We start from the raw sequence: 22134 nt of genomic DNA, 5'->3' as shown, positions 1-22134 counted from the left end.
GGAATCCGGAATAAAAACTTTTTGAGGAATCCTGAATCTCTGGTTATTCTAGAATACATTGTTCAAGTTAAGAACTTTTAAAGTGAAATATGAACTGCTTTGCCCTGACAGTAGCGCTTTGGGGAAAGAATGTCTTTACGCTCAGTGACGGAGTGATCACTGATGGTGGTCGTTACTCACGTGTCACTTTATGAAGCATCTACTGACGATTATATTTTTTAAATTAGTATTGTTTGTCTGAGATAAAGACGCACTTTACGTTTTTTTTGCGTGTTTATATTTTAACAAAATATTTGCAAAATATCGACAAACGTATACAACAGACAGCGGTTATTTGCTTTCAACTTGGAGTCCGGAATCCAAGTTATCCAACCGAATCTAAGGAGTTGAATCCGGTATCCAAGCAGTGGAATCCGGAATCCAAAAATTTCTTGGATTACTATGGTGGCCGAGAGCTGCCACTTCGAAATAAAGTTTAAAAAGCGTTTTTTTTGTGGCTTAGAATATTTTATTTCAGATTGATTTTAAATTGAAACATCTACTGACGATTATATTTTTTTAAATTAGTATTGTTTGTCTGAGATAAAGACGCACTTTACCTTTTTTTTGCGTGTTTATATTTTAACAAAATATTTGCCAAATATAGACAAACGGTTTGCAACAAACAGCGGTTATTTGCTTTCAACTTGGAAAATTATACATTGGAATCCGGAATCCAAGTTATCCAACCGAATCCAAGGAGTTGAATCCGGTATCCAAAAATCTCTTGGATTAGATTACCTTACATAGGCCAAAAAAATCAAGAGACTTTCTCTCGTCTATTAGATTTTCCTCTCCTCCAAATACTGGCATCGCTTTTTTAATTATTCTCTTTCTAACAATATACAACGTCTAGACTTTAGAGTGTCTCTTCCAAGAACAAATTTTTTGGCGTGATGAGGGCTTACTACGATGTCATGATAAAGCGACAATAAGGAGCGGCGTCTACAAGCAATTCAGGTATTGAGAGAACCAAAGCTGTCTAAATCAACGTGTTACCTGCCAGTTTGCGCATTTCTTTTTAGTTTATCTGTTCAGTTTGTTTTTGTCTGTCATTTCTCTTTTGTGTTCAGTTAATTCTATTTGTTTGTTTCATTGCACTATATATATATATATATATATATATTGTGTGTGTATGTTAACAGGCTTTTTTTTCGGATAAAAAAGAATTCGAACCTCTTGGCTCTTGTATACGAACTTAAACCCAGGAGTTTTATCCGCTGAGCCAGCAGTAAAGAAAACAATCCCCGCTTCCCGCTGCTTCACGCGGGATCACGAAAATTTTTGATTTGCTGCATAGATTCCTGCTGTGTTCGAGGCTGTGTTTGGAAGATATGTCCGTGTAAAGTTCTTAAAATGAACAAATGTTTTCAATTTTGACGAGAGCAGGCAATATTTAGCGATGGGTTAAGCTGTCATATAATAATGGCCACAAACGGTTTGTATTCAAGTAATTTATTGCTAAATTTATGGCGAGGTTTTTGCGAATTCGCTACACATGACAATGTGCAATGATTTCTGTCTTGTCTGCTGTTCCATATTATATATAAATATTGCAAATTGTCTGGCCTGGAGATGTACTTTTTATAATCATGGTTATTTGGGTAGTTTGTATAGCTATAAATCTTTTATATTTGTTATGTTTCTGAAATATTCAAGGAGGCATAAACGCCGGCAATGCCAAAGTGCCATGGCTGACTATGGATAACACTGGAACATCGCCACAAAGAACTCCAAATAGACGACCAAAAAAGTCGACAGCTGTTTCATCTGTGAGGCCAAGAAGAGCTCTACTTTGTCTGGAACTGCATCACCCTTTAAGACATTATGCAATAAACATAGTGGAATGGAAAGTATCCTTTGACAGATTTCCGTAGAAGACATAGCTCACTGTCTTCATGTTTCATGAAATTACTATAAACTCTGAGTTTAAAAATATTTATATTTCTTCTTTAAAAAGGAAATTCTTCTGTTTAAACTTTCGTTTAAGTCATTTAATATGAGCCTGGAGCTAGCTGTCATTATGCTTTTTATGGCATGACTAATTTTGTCAAGGGAGATTATAAACCTTTCTTTCAAACATGTATGTGTATATATTTGTGTTTGCTAAAGTTCAGCATTCGTTTACCCCACGAAAAAAGTATGTTCCTTAACAGAGTTCAAGCCATTTGATATTCTAATTTTGATAACAATTTTTGCAAATTGTGCAGCGCTAGCGGCTTATCAGCCGTTTCCTCGAGAGGACAGCAGCACCGTGAATGACAATTTGGTAAAGAATTTTAAATCTATTAGTATTATAATATTTAAATCGTAATAGCCCTTGGTGATAGAATAAGGGGGATTTTGGGTATTTTGTGAGAGCTAAGTTAGCCTAAGGGTTTGTTTGTTTGCTATTGATAAATCAGCATTGATTTTTTGTGTGCTTTGCCGGGGAATAAATTAGATATCAGCTGTCCGTGATCTGTCAGTGACACGCTAGAACTATATCCTCAGTTTACGGTGAAAATTAACGGTTTCAGAGCGTTTGTTGACAGAGTATTGTATCATTCTCGATGGCTTTTCCCTGGGCTAACCTCTAACCATAACAATATAATTGTATCATCTGTCAAATGACAGCATAAAAACGCTACTTTGTAATGCGGTTTCCGAAAAATACTTTAATAGATTGAATGATTGTGGGTTTTGAGGCAAATTTTGCGATCCTAATTTAATAGCGAAATTGGTGCAATATTTTTGGCGAAGACTAAGTACAACATTTTGCTCTCTGGAATCTCGTTGGCAATATTGTCTACATATGTTGGATTATATATATTAAAGCGTTTAAGCTGAAGAGCCCCTTCATGTGTAAATCATCCGTATGACTTAAGTCATTTGCATAAATAATAAGCTATAATGTCAATTTGGGGAGCATTTTATTGCCAGTTATGAATTAAAACGCAAGATTTTTGAGCATTCATTGTCCGTCGCGCGACCGTGACAGTGTGAAGATATAAACAGTCAGTTTATGTAATAGTTAAAAAAAGTATCCTGCAGCGTCAAAGCGATCTAACATACTGAAAGAAAAAGACTGATAGGCATTAAATTAAAAGCAAGCATTTAAAGATATTATCTCCGTAAATTGCTTCTCAAAATGTGCTTCTGAGTTTTTTTCTCAAAACGCATTAACGTATGTATTCCGTTGACTATTTCCCAGACTTTCTTCTTTTTTTGAGGACCGTATTATTTGTTATAAAATAAATTACCCTTAATTCACAGCACGTTATCACTAGGGGGTCTGTAAGATCTCTTTGTGAAAATTACCTAAATTTGTTGCCAATATTATGTTTTATACAAATTTCTTGAGAAATGGTGGGCCCTTATAGCGAAGTAGGAAACTCTTGAATACCGGAAAGTTTGAGCGTTTGACCTCTATGTTTGTGGTCATGAACACATGTTCGCTTCTTGTAACGGTATTCTTAATTCTGTACAATGGGGAGATGCGTCGGCGTGACCCGTGGTTGTGTTTTAGTTGGGTAAATTGATCGGTAAATACGAAACTTTAATCTGACCGGCGACCATAAGAAACACTTGCCGTTGGATAGCGCTATCCAGCTTCGAACAACGCCCCCAGCGTAGTACAGAAGCTAGACACATGTTCTTTGCCCTTTAGTCGTAAATGAAATACATTTGTCTACTTATCAATTGGTCTGAATCTCTTGTTGCTCACGTTTGTTCAAATGTGCTGAATACAAAATTTAACTGTTGAAAGAGCGCATATTAAAGCATAAAGACTCTTGCTTTCCCTTGTTAGATAAAGTTAACCCCCTTGTTCTTTTGAGTAAAGTTGTTGTGTTGGTTAAAATTATACTTATTGTTATCCCAGTTCATGAGGTCTGTGTGTGATTTTTGAATCTTTGAAATAAATTAAAAAAAGATGTTTTATGTCTGTTCTTCCAATATGACCTGTTATAATTGATTCATCGTGTGCAAAATTTAATGTTCTCTGTTCACCTTTCTTTAGGAAAAGGCAGAGTATTCCTTTGTGACAATTTTTACAATTGAATCAATCCTAAAAATAATTGCATATGGATTTCTATTTCATCCTGGTGCTTACTTGAGAAACCCATGGAATATCCTGGATTTTGTCATAGTTATTATGGGGTATGACACTATACTTATTCAGTCTTCTTGGGTAAGGCATTCAGTCTAGTCTGTGGTAGACAACTTGACATGCAAACATGCTTTATCGTTTTTAGTCTGATGACCATTGCACTTGGCCAGACATGGGGAAATGTAAAAGCTTTGAGAGCATTTCGGGTTCTGAGACCATTGCGATTAGTTTCTGGAGTACCAAGTATGCAATTATATATGTTTATGCTTTCTTGCTCTACATATGATGTAGCATAATTTATCAGGCACCAATGCTTTAACTAAGCACCACCTCTTAATTTACACAAGACATTTACACCACTTCTTAATTTACACAATTGTCTTTCCCCTGCTCATTTCCACCTGCCTTTCTAAAAACTCTTCCCTAAACATCCCCCTCTTCCCTAATGTGACTTTTCTCTAAACATCTCCCTCTTCCCCAAAATAGACTCTTCTTGGAACGTTCCCCTCTTCCTCAATAAAGACTCTTCTCTAAATACCCCCCTCTTCCCCAATAAAGACTCTTTCTAAGCATCTCCCTCTTCTCTAATGAAGACTCATCTCTAAACATCCTCTCTTCCACAATGAAGCCTCTTCCCCAACACGCCTAATTTTTTCATTCACAGGTCTCCAGGTTGTGCTGAACTCCATTCTCAAAGCAATGCTACCGTTGTTCCACATTGCGCTTCTTGTCGTATTTGTGGTGATAATTTATGCCATAATTGGCTTGGAGCTCTTTCTTGGCAAGATGCATAAAACATGTTACGATAACTCAACGAGTAAGTTAGTATTGTATTGTCTTCTGTCGTTACAAGTCGGCCACCCTTCACTTATTAGTCGTTATTTCTAACCCAGTAGTTTTTATTCACAAATGCGAAGCTAGCGACGCTTCAGTCCAACCCATAGTTCGTTCATGTCACAAAGTTTATCGAAGTTTACAATCTATACTGATAATTTAGCTTGATAGACTTTCCATCTGTTCGTCGCTGTGTCTGCGTATAAACATAGACGAGCTTTCTGCTTTTGTGTTTATCGAACAGTTGATTTGTGGCAAGGGCCGTGGAGCCGTTTAGATAGTGGAAAGGACATCTAGAGGACGTCCCCCCAAGTTTCCCCTATACATCTATTTGAAGACAACGAAACATTTTTAACATACGAAATCCGGATAGGAATGTGTAGGGGGGGGGGGACGTGACCCAGAGGCATTCTTTAGTTTCGCAGTTTCGCAGCCCTTGACCAATCGAAATTGCTAAAGAGATCTGGTAATATCGAGTTTAGGTGAGCATCATGGAGCTGTTATAAGAGTACAGTTTTTCGTTTACGTCCCATAAAACTTTGGATACATTGTCCAACTCATCATTCTCTCTAATTCTGTCAAATTCCCTTCTTATGTAGTGACGATAACATCAGATGAGCCAGTACCATGTTCGTCCAGCGGTACAGGCTATCAGTGTGATATAGGAGCTGGTGAAGTATGCAGGGGGCCCTGGGATGGGCCTAATAGTGGCATAACAAATTTTGATAACATTGGTTTGGCATGCCTTACTGTATTCCAGTGTATCACATTGGAAGGATGGACTGATGTAATGTATAGTGTGAGTATACATTGCCCTTTACTTCAACTTTTCTTCGGGGGTTTTAGGTGAACTCCCATATCTTGAAATTTCTATCATGCAAGACTTGGCCAGTCATGAATAATTTCCTTCTTTTACTTCTTCAGATTAATAATGTATCAGGCAGTGCGTGGCCATGGATTTATTTTGTAACATTAATTATTTGGGGATCGTTTTTTGTGCTGAATCTTATCTTGGGTGTTCTTAGTGGGTAAGTAAAGCTGTGCAGTGTGTGCTGCTTGGTCATGAAGCGGCAAAACCCTCGAAGGTTAATGTTCTGTGACTTCGTGTTTTTTCAGAGAATTTGCAAAAGAGAAGGAACGTGCTCAGAAAAGCGGCGAATTCCAAAAGTTCCGAGAAAAGCAGATGTTAGAAGAATCTCTGCATGGTTATGTTGATTGGATAAACGAAGCTGGTACGTGCTAGGCTCACCATTTTACCAAATGCATTCTTTCTTTTTCTTCTCGTTATTTTTAATATTTTTGAGGACAGAATATGACAGATTATTGAACTATACTAAGTATACTTTGTGCTCTTGTCCTGCATAATCCTGACAGTTCTTTATTCATAAACAAAGTTTACAACAAATGTCTGTTTTCTCCATCAGAGGATTTACCTGATGACGACGAAAGTGAAAACGATCCACGTGGAAGTCACGTCACATGTGAGCCTGCGATATATCAGTTTTTTTCACTGGTTTTTCTACACATTTTTTTTTAAATTTCATGTTATATTTACTGTAATGTGTTTGTATTTGTAGTATCCAGGACTCCGCATGGTTCCCAGTCTATTGCGGATGATATCAATGATGATAACCCATCAGAACCTCAGGAGCTATCTTGGTTTGGTAAAAAGAGGTAAAGTGACGTAATGCCTGGCTGATCTTATATTTCCCTTGATAAGTGTATCTAGGAATATCTCAAAGCTTTACGTTTCCGTTTAGCTTGACCCTCGGTTAAAGAAAATCTTTACATTAATTTTTCTAATCAAGTGTGTATTTCAAATATTGAACAAACTCAAGATTGCGTTCACTTTTGTTCAGGAAGCAATTCAAGAAAAGCCATAAGCGATTTCGTCGTCGTTGTCGAGAGTTTGTTAAATCACAAGCATTCTACTGGACGGTTATTGTCATTGTGTTTCTCAACTCATTGTGTTTGGCCATGGAACACTATAAACAACCTGCCTTCTTAACTTTATTTTTGGGTAAGTTTATCATCATGAAAATCATTCGAAACTGAACGTACTCAAAGCTATTACAGTTCAAAACTGTTGGATGTCATTGTAGCTTCATGCCTTCATTCATATACATTCTCCATGGATATTAAATTGTGTGGTTAGATCTTGATGAGGTTAAATATTGACAAAAGAGAGTCTATCCAATTATAAAATGCATCTATTTTAAGGATCCAGTTAATGCCTGTTGTCTTTGTTAAGAAAATTCCTAGAAGCACCACTACTCTTGTGTGCTGTAGGGATGAAGCTATAATCCCGTGAAATAATTAATTGTATATTTTGAAGAAATAAAACCACGACCTGTGCCATTATCATTACATACACGTTTTATCTTTTCAGACAGGGCAAATAAGGTGTTTTTGGGCTTGTTCACAGTCGAAATGTTGTTAAAAATTTATTGTCTCGGAAGAACTGGTTACTTCGGTTCCTTGTTCAACCGCTTTGATTGCATTGTAAGTGAAATGTCGTTGTTATTGATTTTTTGTACTTTTGATTTTCATTTTAGATCAGTTTCACGTTAGAATTATTATTATTCTTGAATTGTAAGGCAAATTGCAACTATATTATTCATAATTATATATAACAACACCAGTAGTTGTGAGATTGTTATTTTGAGAACGAGCTTTTTTCCTATGATGCATCGCCAGCCTTCTTACCACTAGCCTGCCAGTGCAACCTCGAATAGGTCAGTTGATGATTAATTATCTTATTGAAATTTTTTATCATCCCAAGGTAGTGCTTGGCAGCTTGTTAGAACTCGTTATTACTGAACTGACCGGTCTTCCTCCTGTTGGAATTAGCGTGTTTCGTTGTGTAAGATTGCTCAGGATTTTCAAAGTCACCAAGTAAGAGTTAAAGTTTTCCTACGTGGTAAAGTTTTCCTAAATGTAGTTCTTATAATAATCTCGTGATACAGCCCAGTTCTCAGCGACACACACACACACACAGGGTGGGAAAGGAAGGGGGCCTACACATAAGGATCCATCCATGATATCCATTATTATCAACTATATCCCACCACCAATACAATTAACTGCTCAATTACCGAATTGGACATAAATACAAATTGATTATAAATCTTCTTGTATCTTTTAGACATTGGACATCACTTAGTAACCTTGTTGCGTCGTTATTGAACAGTATGAGATCAATTGCTGGTTTACTGTTGCTTCTTACATTGTTCATGGTTATTTTCTCCTTGCTGGGAATGCAAACATTCGGTGGGAGGTGAGTGGTGCCGAGGGATCATACGCGGTGACTTTCTACTGAATGCTGCTCAATCCAATTCTTCTTTTGACGTATATGATTTTCAGGATTTCCCTCAATTTTCTTTAACCCTTCATGCATGGCTTGCAGTGAATTATTGTTGAGAAAAAAGCAAAAAGCAGTATTTCTTTATAGATTCAACTTCGATGAAACGTCTGTTCCTCGGAGTAATTTTGATTCTTTCTGGACAGCAGTGCTAACCGTATTCCAAGTATGTGAGAAATTAATGGGACAATATTATAAGACTCTCATTTTATTATGACTAAGAAAGCAATTTATATTTTATTATAACTAAGCTTTCAAAGCAAGTCTAGTGAAGGAGGCTTTTCTCTTCCCTGTAGATTTTAACAGGCGAAGATTGGAATGCCGTGATGTATGATGGGATACGTGCTTATGGCGGTATTCGGAACCCCGGAGCTGCGATTGCTATTGGATATTTCATTATTCTTGTCATCGTTGGAAACTGTATCCTTGAATTGTGAACTTGCTGTCCATCATCCCTGCCTCTATCCTGCTTTGCAATAAACTGCAACTACACACACGATCTTGTTGAAGTTTTATTTCTTAACAGTGTTGAGATATTTTACTGAATGTCTTTCTTGCCATCGCAGTTGACAACTTGGCTGATGCGGAAAATCTGACACGGATTGAACATGAACAAGAGAGAGTTAGGAAGGAGAAGAAAAAGAGAAAATTGATGAGAAAACAAAAGCAATCGAGTACTAGTGCAGTTGAATCCCACACCTCGCTGCCTGAACCAAATGGGAACACGTAAGATCCTTGCCCCTTGTCCAACGAAACAGAGAATCAATGGAAGCCTGTTTCATCTCTGTTATTTATCCTCAACTTCATGTACTATCAACTTTAATCCGTTTCTAGCTATCACACGAATGTTGATGCATGATAGTTGTTCTCGTAAACAAGGTTGTATTCTTCTTCCATTGTATTAATTAAGTTTTTTTTTCCAGGATAAAGGTTGGAAATGAGGCTTCGTCTGAGAGCAAACTAAATGGACTCGCACTCCCAGATCCTGTAAGACATTTGAACAAATTATTCACAGCAAGTTTATGACTCACGTGCTTCACTGATATTTGTCTCTTGTGATTTTCTAGGATCACTTGTCAGGTTCAAGACAAAGCTTGAAGAAATCCAGTCTGGAACTCCAGGAAATTGAAGACAGTGAGTTTGTTCTAATGCTACTTATTATTCCTGGAATCACAGGTCTGTGAGACAATAAGACAGCGAGCTTTTAGCTTAATTGAATATTTTTGTATAGGGTCATCTAACCCACAGATTGTTCCAAGGCGAGATGATTTCGTTGTGGATCAGACGGATCCGATGCCAATGGAAACCTCGATGTTCATCTTCTCCGGCACCAATAGGTCAGTGAAGGATTCTAGTAAACTGAAAATTCTAAGTGACGCATACGCTTGTATTCTAAAAAGATCACTCACACTTAAACTCGTTGGGTAGAAGATCTCAATTTCCATGGCAGTGTTTTCACTCGTATAAGAGCTTGATTTTCAGAGTTTTACCTTAAATCTTCTTCATCCATTGACTAAGAAAGAACATTCTCATTGATTAGTAATAACAAAATTGAGTGTAAGAGAGCTTTTAGCATATAGGCAAATAAACCAAGTCTTCTTTCAAAGAATAAGAGGGTTAGCAACCCGTGATGCGCAGGCCGGAATCAGGTGCACCTCAGTACTACGAAGATTCTCTCTAGACAGTAAAGTAACAGATTATAGTTACAACCGACATACACTCTGTATTTCAGGTTTCGAGTTTTGTGCTTCAACTTTGTTACATACTCGTACACAGTGAACTTCATTCTTGCCTGCATCCTAATCAGCAGCGCCCTTCTGGCAGCCGAAGATCCTGTCAGAGAACATTCTGCAAGAAATGAGGTACGATGCATTTATTGAGGCTTTTAAGACGTCCGCATATTAAGAAACGAGCATTAAAATTTAAAACAAATTTAAAATTATTGTGTTGTAACTTATTTCAATATTTTTTCATCATTTTATTTTGAAGGTTCTAAAATATTTTGACTATTTCTTTACGGCTGTGTTTACTGTGGAAATAATCTTGAAGGTAAGCTGAAATGTGTTTGAATATGGCAGCTGTTGTTCTCTCGCAACAAGTTGTCTATTTATAAGATTTATTTGTCAGACAATCACAAAGTGTGACCGACAGATATGTTGTGTTTTGTGGTTATACCCTGTTGTTGGAACCAGTTAATGATAACCAGTTGCTCTTTTCCCTCTTATTTCAGATTATATCCTACGGTTTTATCCTCCACAAAGGCTCATTTTGTCGCAGTAGCTTCAATCTTCTTGATATGTTGGTTGTAGCTGTTTCAATCTTAGCGATTGTGTTTAGGTACACACTTTATGATTCATATTAAAACTCTTTTTGAAATACCAACGTTAAATATTAACTTAAATATTCATTTCCCACTTCTTATAGTTCATCTCAGTTTTCTGTCGTGAAAATACTCAGGGTTTTGAGGGTTCTTCGGCCCTTAAGAGCGATTAATCGAGCCAAAGGTCTGAAGGTAATAATATATTGCACGTTTTCGGCCCGCGAAACAATCGGTTGGCCTTAAGTTCCCAAAACTTGAAACCGGAATCTTATTTTTACAAACTTTTCATGAATTATTTCATTCCATTTCAGCATGTTGTTCAATGTATGTTTATGGCGGTCAAGTCAATTGGCAATATTATGCTTGTCACAATCCTTTTTCAATTTCTCTTCGCTGTTATTGGTGTGCAGTTATTCAAGGTATTGATAAAACACTATCATCGATTATCGATGATCACTCGGTTCTATAGAATAAATGAGAATAATTGTAAAAATAGTTGAAAAAATCGTTGAACAGAATCATTTGTTTGTAGGGAACCTTTTATTATTGTACCGACTCCTCAAAACACACAGAAGAAGAATGCCAGTAAGTGTCGTTGTGATTAATTTAGAAACGCTGCCTAGATATAGTTGAAGAAACGTCTGACGTTTGTAACTTTTCCTCGTGAAATATTTCCCCAACTACTTTGGTTTGCTATAGTTCTAAATAATATGAGCTAGAGTTTGTTTGCAAGAAACTACCTATTTAACCATTGTTATGAGTAAAAGTGATGTGCAGAAGGTTAAAAATGTGCATGAGAATTTCTGGACGTGCAGGCTTAATTTTGCTTGGTTACCAACAAGTGAAATCATTCATGTAATTCCATCATTCTCTTTTAACTCTTGACTTTCGTTTGTATTTTCAGGGGAAAGTTCATTGAAGAGATTGATGATAAAATCACTGTACGTTTGAATAGTGACATCTGATATGTTTATGTCATAATGCTCGCTTTCAAGACACGTTAAATAATTTCTATATCATTGTATTTTATTTAAGGTTTATGATCGTTTATGGGAGAGAAATGTGTTTACATTTGATAATGTCCCCCAAGCGATGCTCACATTAGTTGTTGTTATGACCTTTGAAGGTTGGCCCAGGTAGGTCAGGATTCCTGATAATCATTTTGATCCTGATCAATATGAAACCATTATATGTGAGAATAGTTTAGCTTTATAGTCTGTGGGTACTCTAGCATGAAACTTACACAATCTCAAGGGAAAACATTGTACGATGAATAGAGCTTCGATCTATCCACGTAAGTCATAATACACAGAAAAAGACCATGCAACGTTTGCCTTTGTTCATTGTTAGCATTCTTCATAATTCCATCGACTCGACAACACCTGGTATTGGTCCAGTTCTCAACAACCGTCCGTTGGTTGGCATCTATTACGTCATATACATCGTCATCATTGCTTTCTTCATGGTCAATATTTTTGTCGGTTTTGTCATCGTCACGTTCCAACAAGAGGGAGAGGAAGAATTCCGTGGCTGTGAACTGGACAAAAACCAACGTAAATGCATCGAGTTTGCCCTCAATGCAAAACCAATACGTCAGTACAAACCTACCAATCGCGTACAGTTCCATATATGGCGAGTCGTGACGTCACGAGCATTTGAATATATGATCTTTGCTTTTATTACTTTGAACACTGTTGTGCTGGCTATGCAGGTATGGGCGATTGACTGGATTATCGTTTGTTTGAGTAATGTTCGTGTGTCACAAAAGAGTGATTGAAGATATTTTATCAGTGTTGTTCACTGGTTCATTTTCGTGTGCATTTATTTCATTCCTGCTTAACGTATTATCAATATATAATTCGTTGATTGGTGTACTTTCAATTTGGGATGGTGTATTAGACGTTTATCTTCATTTTGAGCGCCATTCCAATAATTGAGAGGCTCTTGCGATGAGAGCATCGTCAAAAAATATTGGTAAAAAAACAACCAACCAATTCCAATTTGATCCATCGCGAACCATCATGTTGAACAGCGTGTTTTAACGAAGTCAATAACGCTGCATTATGATATACGATCTAGGAAAAACAATTTAGAATTAACATTAAAACAATAATGTCCTGTATAAATATAAAGTTAGATTAAGTTTACTCCAGTCGCAGTGTCACTGGACGATTAACTGAGATCTCTAGATAAAGACCGTCCAGTATAAATAAAGAAGTAATTAAAGTTTGTTATTGTTATTCTTAGCATTATGAAGAACCAATAATCTATACACGTGTTCTTGATGGCTTCAATATTGGCTTCACTGCTGTGTTTTTGCTTGAGTGCATCCTCAAATTGATTGCCTTCAGACCTAAGGTACACTTTATATATTCCAGATCGTATCGTCATTGTTTTTATTGCATGTGATGATATAACCCAAAATTCTCGCCTCGTAATTTTGTATATTTCTCTTTGAATAGAACTATTTTCTTGATCGATGGAATATTTTTGACTTCGTCGTTGTCGTTGGCAGTATTATTGATATTACTGTCGCCGAAATACAGGTACCGTCGTTGTAAATTTTTTTACCATTTTCTGTATCTAGTAACACTTCGTTCATTTTTCAGAGCGGAGGTGGCACACAGTTCAGTTTCAGTTTCTTCAGACTGTTTCGAGCACTTCGTCTTGTCAAGCTGTTAAATCAGGGAGCAGGAATCCGACAACTTCTGTGGACATTTATTAAATCTTTTCAGGTATATTTTCTGCCATCAATAATTATTAGTCTTTAAAATGAAATACTGTAGTAATGATGTGTGTTAATGATCTTTGTATTTTTTTCATTTTTTCTCTTCTGTTTGTTTTACCTTGCCTTTTTTGTTATTTTGTTAAACAGGCGTTGCCATATGTTGGTCTGCTGATTCTTATGACGTTCTTCATTTTCGCTGTGGTAGGAATGCAGGTAAGATGACGCAACTTAATGTTCCAGAACCCAATCAATCAATCAATCAACTTTATTTAACGAGGGTAAACACTGAACAGTATATCAACTGACTAACAAGTGGCCCTCGAATCTTCGACCCATGAATCTTCTTCTTTAAGACAAGTAAAATTAATCTTTGTCTCCTTTCATTTCCAGTTATTTGGGAAAATTGAGTTGAATGACGACACAGCTATAACGGTTCACAATAATTTTCAAACATTCCCTCAAGCGATCCTAGTTTTGTTCAGGTAATTTTTAGTTTATGGAGTTGGTTTTTAGTAAGTGCAATTGACAGGCATGCGAATGAAAAAGAACAGCGTTTGTGTAAAGTGCAGTGCTTGTCGTATTCACAGAGAATGTGTATCATGGTCGTGTATTTCAGATCCGCGACTGGTGAAAACTGGCAACAAATCATGATGACGTGCACAAGTGCTAATTGTGATCCTCGTTCTGGCTCGACGACTGGCTGTGGCACTTTCTTTGCTTATATTTACTTTGTTGCTTTCTATATGATCTGTTCATTCTTGGTAGGTCCTGTGATTTAGCCAAATATTTCATCCTGAACTTCTTATTAAAAATATCTGGCAAGACTAGATTAGTCTCTCCTCTCACATGCAGCAATTCTTTTCAGATCATCAATTTATTTGTGGCCGTAATCATGGATAACTTTGATTATCTAACACGTGATTGGTCGATCCTTGGTCCGCATCATCTTGACGAGTATGTCCGAGTATGGGCCGAGTATGATCCTGAAGCAAAGTAAGTCGATATCAAAGTGAGAAAGGACTGACTTTTATTTTGACTGTAGAGTTATCTTATAAGTTATTGCTGAAAAACTCTTCTCAATATTGGTGCATTTATTACAGCGGTCGCGTCAAGCACGTTGATATTGTTACAATGTTAAAACGAATCGAACCTCCGCTTGGGTTTGGTGAATTCTGTCCACAAAGAGACGCTTGCAGGGTATGTTTTGCACAAGAAAACCTTGGGAATAAAACCTTTCATAGACAACAAGTGAACAACAACATACATGAAAGAACAACATGAAAGGACTCTCACTAAGAACAACACTTTTTCTTTTTCACGTTAGCGTTTGGTTGGAATGAACATGCCGTTGAATCGTGATGGCACAGTGGACTTCAGTGGAACATTGTTTGGCCTAATCCGTACTGCTCTGAGTATTAAACGACCAGAAGGTATGCGGTCAATATTCTTTAAAAATCCTTCTGAGACAAATAGTTAAATGCTTAATAATGTTTAGGTAAGCTGACTCTGGACGGCGCAAACGAACAGCTGAGAGAAATCGTTATGAGGATCTGGCCTCGTACTAGTGAGGAACTTCTCGACAAGATTGTGCCTAAAGCTGAAGGTTTGTTGAAATACTCTATAGTGACAATGTCAGTCATGAAATATGTTCATTTAGCTTTCTTTAGCTGTTTATTCTTCGTATGTCAGTTCTTGTGCAAGGTTGGTTTTATATGTAATACTATTGGTCATTGTTTCATCAAACTATGATTGATATTTTTAGCGTCTTGTGTACTTCTTGAACTTTGTTAAGTCAACCTGCTAAAAAGTTTAAACTAAGGGCCTGTTTACATGGAGCGAGTTATCCCGGCTGGGCGAGGTAAAAAGCGGATCAGGTCAAAGGCTTAACCTGATTAGTCTTTCATTATATGCAGTTTTCACCTCGCCTAGCCGGGATAACTCGCTCCATATAAACAGGCTCTAAATCATTTCACCCTTGGTCAGAGAATTACACCATCGCTCGATACCTGAAGTACCTGAAATTTTCTCAGCCTGTCACGAAGCAAATATCCACCTAACAATCTGGACACAGCTTGTACAAGCAGAATATACAAATTCACTTCGTATTCCTGATATTTTCCTTTGATAGACCTTGCCGACACGCAAGAATAACCTTTCGAACCATGAAGTAAAAAATAGAACTATCGAGATTTTTTGAATATCTTACAGACGATGATGGTGTGACAGTTGGCAAATTTTACGCGACATATCTTATTCAAGATTATTTCCGGCGGTTCAAAGCAAGAAAGAAAACAGGGGTTCGTAAAATGAGTTGTCAAGAAGACAAGACATTTGCTTTGCAGGTATCTCCCTGATCTTCCCCTTAATTTCTAGGTGATATTGCTTCACGAGACGCTTTTTCTCTAGCTTCACTCATCAACTTCTAATTCTAAGCCCACCGCACACGAGAACTATCAGCTGAGCTAATGAACTCGCGAGGCAGTTAACTCAGCCCGAAAACCATCCGCATACGAGAGAAATTTGCCTCTCGAAGCGAATTCCTCACGAAAACTATCCGCGCACGAGAGAACTTTGCTGAGCTAACAAGCTCGCGAGGTCTTTAGCTTGGCTAACAGCTCTCATGTGCGACGGGCTTTAGCTGGCCCAAATTTTCACGAGAGCTTTCTCGTACGGCCGGTACCGGGCAACAATATCGCGTCCATCATTCATGGGTCAAACAAAAACATTTTCGTTTTATTGTGGGCTATGCTATTTGTCGTACGAATTCATAGCACTCTCGCACCGTCTCTCATTTTATATCCACTATTTTCTTTGTTTGACTAGGCTCGAGTATTTTAATTGATATCTTATTTCTATGGTCCAGTTCATTACCTGTTCCTTTGTTTCTATATATGCAATACTTTGCTGTTAGTTATTGAGTAAGGTGTTTCCTATTTCAATGTCTTCTGATCAACCGTAATGTAAAAGATGGCGAATTTATTGCAATAAGAAATAGTTTACAAAAGTGAAGGGAGGTTTTGTTGAAGGATAGCCATAAAACTGAAGATCATGTTCAAAATTTTATTTCATTTAGTGTTTTTTTTCTTATATATATTTTTTCAATTATTATACCTGATGCTTGCAATGCATCGTCGTAATAAAATGTACATGTTGTAATCTTTCTTGTTGTTGTCAATTAGGCTGGTTTGCGCGGTATCCAGGGCCTGGGGCCAAGAATACGTAAAGCCATGTCAGGCATGATCGAGGAAGAGGAGGAGACTGAAAAGGCACCTGATGGAAACCAAGAGGTAAGGTTGCTTGATTTTTGTTACAGAAGAATGTTTCTTTATATCCCGTGAACTAGTTACTAGTAAGTAAGAGCCTGCGATGCTTCAGTAGAAGGATTGCGGGGGGCTGGTTACGAGATTGATCAGAAGTGAAATAATGAATTACTCATGTCCTTGTTCAGGAAAAAGTTGATCTGCCAGCTATTCCAAAACGAACAGCGGACGGTCGACGTCATTCTGACAGTGAAGCAAGCCCGGAGAAGCGGTGAGTGTATATTTCACTCTGATATTTCACATGAGCTCTTCCGTGGAACATTTCAGTCAAGCACTTCTCAATGCTGGTTGTAAATTTTAAATTTGCGCATTTCTGTTTTCATCCAGGACTCCATCCCGTCGACCGCGTGCAACGTCGTTCCGTCTTTCCGCTATTTTTAAACGTCGGAGTACTGAGGCTGATATGGAGAATAAGATTGTCCCTGGTGAAATACCTATGGAAGAACAAGAACGAGAAGAAGTAAGATTCTCAAAGATTTTTTCGACCTAGGTTTTTTACTGGCCTGGCGTTTATCGCGAGCAGCCATCGACTGTCAATGCCTTGTTTGTTTGTTTTCGTAAAACACTATTCTCTGTTAGTATCCCCCCTGATAGTATTAACATCGAGACTTAGTAAAGTTGAAAAATAGATTGACAGGAGGGTTGAGGTAACCAAATAATGTGGCGGAATTCTTCCACTACATCATTTCTAGGTTCAATAGAACGAATAGATTATGTTTTGTAAATAGGTGTAGAATAATGACTTGCTTGTATTTTTATGAAAAAGGTCGATGAGATGTTTATTATAGAAATAATTTGATTGTAAAGGACGGAAATAACTACCTTCAATTCCCGCTTCGTCATTCTGGATAGCATTACTTTGGAAGAACTTGTTTCCTTAAGCGATGTTGCCAATAATTGCTGCAGTTCTAATTCCCAAAACCTTGGTAACTGAAACTGTTCACATGTGGATAGCTTGAACACCAATTCCTGGAACACAACGTAACATCTCACCCGTAGCAAATTTCATCTCTGTTTCCTTGTACTGAAATTCCTTGCCAAATTCACCCACTGCCAAACAATTTTTCGTGCGGCATTAATGCTCTGGAATAAACTAGCAACGACAATGTGTGGCATACACATTCCTCAAGAAAGTTATACTTCCAAGAAATTTAACTTTCCAAGAAAGTTATACTTCTAAGAAACGTAAATTTCCAAGCTCTTAATATTGTCATATTCATTGTTTGCCAACAAATTCTACGTATTGTACTAAATCATCAAAATCATTCTGGACATCAACTAACAAGCACACTAATGTACAATATGTTGATATAATTCAAGCAAGGGAGTTCTACTGCAACATAATTCTGGAGAAGATGAATTTGGAAAAGACGTGATCTTATCATGCCATCATCCATTTACGTGACCGATCCCACGTCGACAATTTCCTACGTCATGAGTCAAAACTCCCCTAAACAAATCCATAAAGGAACTTGAGAAATCTACTGACAACTATCCACGCTAATAAAAATGTGGTTTGTATAATTCAACAAATGTGTTTTCGAAAAATTTAAGACAACATGATTTTGGAAACCATGCGATTGATATTATCGACCCCCCCCCACTACCTGCAAAAATTATCGACCCCCCCCCACTACCTGCAAAAATTAACGAGTACGTAATCAATTGAAAATAACTAGTTACTAACTAATCAATAAAAAAGATCTGGACATCTACTAACAAGCACACTAATACACAATTTGATGGATGTAACTCAATCAAAGAGGTTAACAAGTTATTTCATTTGGGACAAGAAGATGAATTTTGAAACCGTAAAAATTTTGTTCACCATCTGTCAAAATCTTCAAGTGTCAACCAATCTCACCTGGATATCCACCAACAACCATACCGATATATAGATGATGTATCCAATCTCACCTGGATATCCACCAACAACCATATCGATATATAGATCATGTATCCCATCTGAATCAAAGTATTAAGGAGCAACTTTACCTTCAACATCCCTAACAGAAATAGTTGTTTTTCCTACATAAGAAAATTCTCGAAGTTCACGTTTAACCGTGTTTCTGCTGTTCTGAAAGTCTGCTACAAGTGGTTATCTAAAACGCTTTATCTGGAAACCTGATTCTGTACAAACTGGTACCACCCAGAGTAGTTAAACCTAGAAAAGAGTCGCCTGACTTTTGAAATATCATGTCTAGCTGAACTGTCGTGGCTGAAATTAGATCATATATAGCTATCTGTGAATATTATATCGACTTATTGTTGTAAATGATAAAAAACTTGCAAGTTTTTGTCACCATAAATCACCAAGATTTGCATCACTGCTCAAGTCGGAGCCAGTCTACGTACCCCATAAATATCACATTGCGCATCATTGTCCGCCGTTATTTTGACCTGTCAATGGCTTAAAATTGGTGACACCGCCGTTGGTTTACGACGATGAACGACGACGGGAAAATACGACGAATGTGTCCGAAGACGAAAACTAGCAACAATACAATTGTAGCCCATGACGCAAGTTTTCCAAGAAAAAAAAAGGATAAATCTACTGAATAAAAACGACTCGATGGCTTACAGCTGGAGGAGATAAATTTTTTTCAATGTCTCTCAAACCGCGGTTACATTGAAGATCTAAACAAAAAAATTCAGCACTGGAGTAAGCAAGAAAAATATCACTGTATAGGTTAAACCAGTTCAAGAATATAACCAGTAAATAAGTTCAAGAAGTAACAAAATTACGGAGTGAGGAGTTGCGTTAGGAATGGATCCGTTCTGTTGATTGCAGTGTTTGTCGTCGTTCAATCAGCAGATATCTTTAACAAAACCTAAGTGCCTTGAGGAAAAGGACCCAGTATTACGACTATCTGTCTTCACTCTTTACGTTGAATGGCTAGTTTAAATTAAACCTCTATAGACAAAACACATTCAATTCAACGGTCCTCACTCGATTAAAAATCATATCACGGTTTAAAGTGAAACATAATCTTGATCTCTAGACTTGAAAAAAATGTCACAATGTAAAATGAAATGGCTGGAATCCCAATTGTACCTCGATTAGATCGCCAAAATATGTTTCATAGTCCAAGCAAAATTCTTATCCGAGAGTCTTGCTGAACATATCCCTGATATATTTTCGTCTGCAATAATTCTAAGCCACTAATAAAGAGTATGGGTCATCCTATGTTGCTCAAAAAGGACTTACAGTTATTGCCGTTAAGAATTGCTTGCCATTATAATGTTTATCTCGTACCTTTATAAACATCCTCCATAACTCCATTAGGACAACATCCAAAAAGGTTTCACACCAAACAAATTTCAGACTCCAGATAACAGCACTTTCCATGCAACCAAATGACGGACGATTGTATCAGACGACGCTTCGTTGGATCATCACCTTAACCTCAAGAAGTACACAAACAACATTATCTAATCTGAATGACATCATATCTTTCATCAGGAAATTTAAATGAATCGTCTATGCATTGGTTTTCATGCGTCGATAATAATTATATGCGCTCCTTTTACATATCTGTTGGCTTGGTTTGTTGTATGAAGTTTGGCTCATACTCTTTGGCGAATTTCCATATGCCCCGATACATTCATTCGTGGTATTAACGATAAAAAATGCCGCTAATTTTGGCTTTTTCATTCCATCCATCCCGCAGGTTTCAATGTGATATCAGATGATGCAGCTGAAATACAAGAAAATAATCCAAAAAGCATCTCATTACCTTTTCTCGCAGAACCCTCTATATAAATGTGAAAATTAAAACTATGTGAATTTCTTTGTTGCACTTTAATTTAAAGTAGTTTAGTCTTATCTTTAAAAACATATCTTCACACCGTACGTCATATTAACAACTTTTTTGACAGATAAAGCTGAACATAACGCCTGTTTTAAACGTCGCATTTTCCATGTGTCGAATTCATTAAACACAACAGATAATGAGCCATTTCAGCTGGTTATCTCTTGCTTTGAATTTCAAAGCCAATCGAAAAAAGCCAAAATGCGATGTTTGAACAGGCCTGGGAGGCAAAATACTTCCAAAATCAAATTGCCCGCCCGCATTGTTCAGATTTGCAGAGATATGGATATTGTTATTTCATCAATTTATATCTTGTTTAATTTGTATTGATCGAAATTTTAGTCGAGATTTGTGAAGCCAATTGTAAGTTATCAAGTAGATATTTCAATGGATTTATTCAATCAACATTTGCCATGATCCCAACAAATTTTCATTGAAAGCCCCTAACCTAATCAGAGAATTAGTTTTGTTTAGTAAGGAAAAGATTCTCACTATAATGTTTCTTTAATATTTTATTTTTAGGAGGAACCAGTGATTGAAATTCCCCCGCCTCCACCGGAGGAACCGACTGATGACGAAGAAGCCGCGTCCTCTTCCGATGAAACAGCTTCAGAGGCAAGCGTCCACGAACCTACTCCGGAGGCGGCCGTCCAAGTTCCGGAAAAGAGTCTATTGAAACAATCCAGTTCACATCCAGATCTGAAACCTAGTTCCAGTCTTCCTGATGATAAACTAGTCGGTGACAGGCCTGCGCAATCACCGATACAGGAACGAAGGCGAAGTAAGAGTGATACAATGGTGGGTCTTGAAGACGCAGAAGGTGATCAAGCTGTATCTCTTAGCCCAGATGATCCTTTCATCCAAGCTGTACAGCGTGAAATCTCTGAGGCATTCAACGTTTCTGATGTAGAGCTAAACAGAATTGCAGAGGATTTGCTCACTGAGCTTGCGTACATCGAGGAAGACGGTGGTCTTGAGAGGATGCCATCGTCAGCATCCGTGTACACGCCATCACTATGGCAGGAAACCTATAAAAATTTACCTGACGATTACACAGTCACCGACGTCTGATGCTTATGTGTCCCACACATAATGGGAGAAATTTATTAGAGCAACGTCACGTGATTTGTGCAAAGCTTATTAGCATGAATCACGTCCAACTCGCATGCAACGTGTCAATTTGCAAAAGATGAGTAAATTGGTGTCTCCCGCACAGAGATTTTTCGCACGAATATTGAAAGTACACAATTTAAGAAGTCCAAAGCGGCAATAACTTTCTCTAAGCAACTATTTAAAGATTTTATCGCAAGCGCAAAGGATACGTGATTGATAATAGTAATGCGCACGTCTTAGAATTATTTTACAATCTCGGAAAGCAAGGAGTGAAGGTTTGAAAGAAAATTTTTGATTGGATATTTGCAAGAAAAGAGAATATTTTTATGTAGACTTGTATAATTTCACAGTATCACAAATGTTTTTACAAATTATTCCAATACAGCACTATAAATATTTCTCGTTCTTTTTGTCGTGAAGATATAGAACTATATAAAAATGGGCAGGAAGTGTTCTCCCATACCACAATTCACATTAATATATTAAAACACGTTTAATTATGTTGCAAAGGCTAGTA

At 37.3% G+C, this 22134-nt stretch overlaps 1 protein-coding gene and 1 long non-coding RNA gene across 6 annotated transcripts; one reads left to right on the top strand and one right to left on the bottom strand.

Moving 5' to 3' along the window:
• Positions 1 to 1300: 1300 nt before the first annotated feature.
• On the top strand, positions 1301 to 22048 carry LOC114521657 (voltage-dependent L-type calcium channel subunit alpha-1D-like). The gene is made up of 45 exons (XM_028542155.1): positions 1301 to 1477; positions 1699 to 1892; positions 2204 to 2308; positions 4040 to 4179; positions 4275 to 4372; positions 4794 to 4946; positions 5563 to 5762; positions 5888 to 5991; positions 6080 to 6195; positions 6388 to 6444; positions 6541 to 6637; positions 6823 to 6983; positions 7353 to 7465; positions 7746 to 7858; positions 8109 to 8240; positions 8415 to 8490; positions 8621 to 8744; positions 8858 to 9050; positions 9248 to 9311; positions 9392 to 9458; positions 9556 to 9661; positions 10057 to 10186; positions 10314 to 10373; positions 10555 to 10661; positions 10749 to 10836; positions 10956 to 11063; positions 11177 to 11229; positions 11549 to 11585; positions 11680 to 11780; positions 11995 to 12355; positions 12892 to 13002; positions 13107 to 13190; positions 13254 to 13379; positions 13520 to 13585; positions 13763 to 13854; positions 13989 to 14133; positions 14238 to 14365; positions 14473 to 14569; positions 14697 to 14802; positions 14868 to 14975; positions 15581 to 15714; positions 16552 to 16659; positions 16821 to 16903; positions 17020 to 17152; positions 21027 to 22048. The coding sequence occupies exons 1-45, from the start codon at positions 1465 to 1467 to the stop codon at positions 21573 to 21575; spliced, it is 5541 nt and encodes a 1846-aa protein (XP_028397956.1). The 5' UTR covers positions 1301 to 1464; the 3' UTR covers positions 21576 to 22048.
• Positions 17035 to 20595, bottom strand: LOC114521658. 5 transcript variants are annotated; one of them, XR_003686828.1, is made up of 4 exons: positions 19048 to 20595; positions 18557 to 18657; positions 17515 to 18142; positions 17035 to 17126 (listed from the first exon to the last, which is right to left on the bottom strand). It is a non-coding gene; the product is annotated as an uncharacterized LOC114521658 (long non-coding RNA). The 5 variants fall into 5 exon arrangements; XR_003686831.1 differs by having other exon boundaries at positions 18557 to 19183; positions 19274 to 20595; XR_003686830.1 differs by having other exon boundaries at positions 18557 to 19329; positions 19748 to 20595.
• Positions 22049 to 22134: the final 86 nt, after the last annotated feature.

This window comes from Dendronephthya gigantea, unplaced genomic scaffold (assembly GCF_004324835.1).
Source record: "Dendronephthya gigantea isolate DGI-Jeju-01 unplaced genomic scaffold, DenGig_1.0 000021F, whole genome shotgun sequence".
Classification (NCBI taxonomy): Eukaryota; Metazoa; Cnidaria; class Anthozoa; order Malacalcyonacea; family Nephtheidae; genus Dendronephthya; species Dendronephthya gigantea.
Note: the sequence above shows the minus strand (reverse complement) of the source record. Positions and strands in the feature narration are given on the sequence as shown.

Coding starts and splice junctions, on each gene's coding strand:
- LOC114521657 (XM_028542155.1), top strand. Junction 6,638..6,822: donor TCTTGGTTTGGTAAAAAGAG/GTAAAGTGACGT, acceptor ACTTTTGTTCAG/GAAGCAATTCAAGAAAAGCC. Junction 15,715..16,551: donor ACAAGACATTTGCTTTGCAG/GTATCTCCCTGA, acceptor GTTGTCAATTAG/GCTGGTTTGCGCGGTATCCA.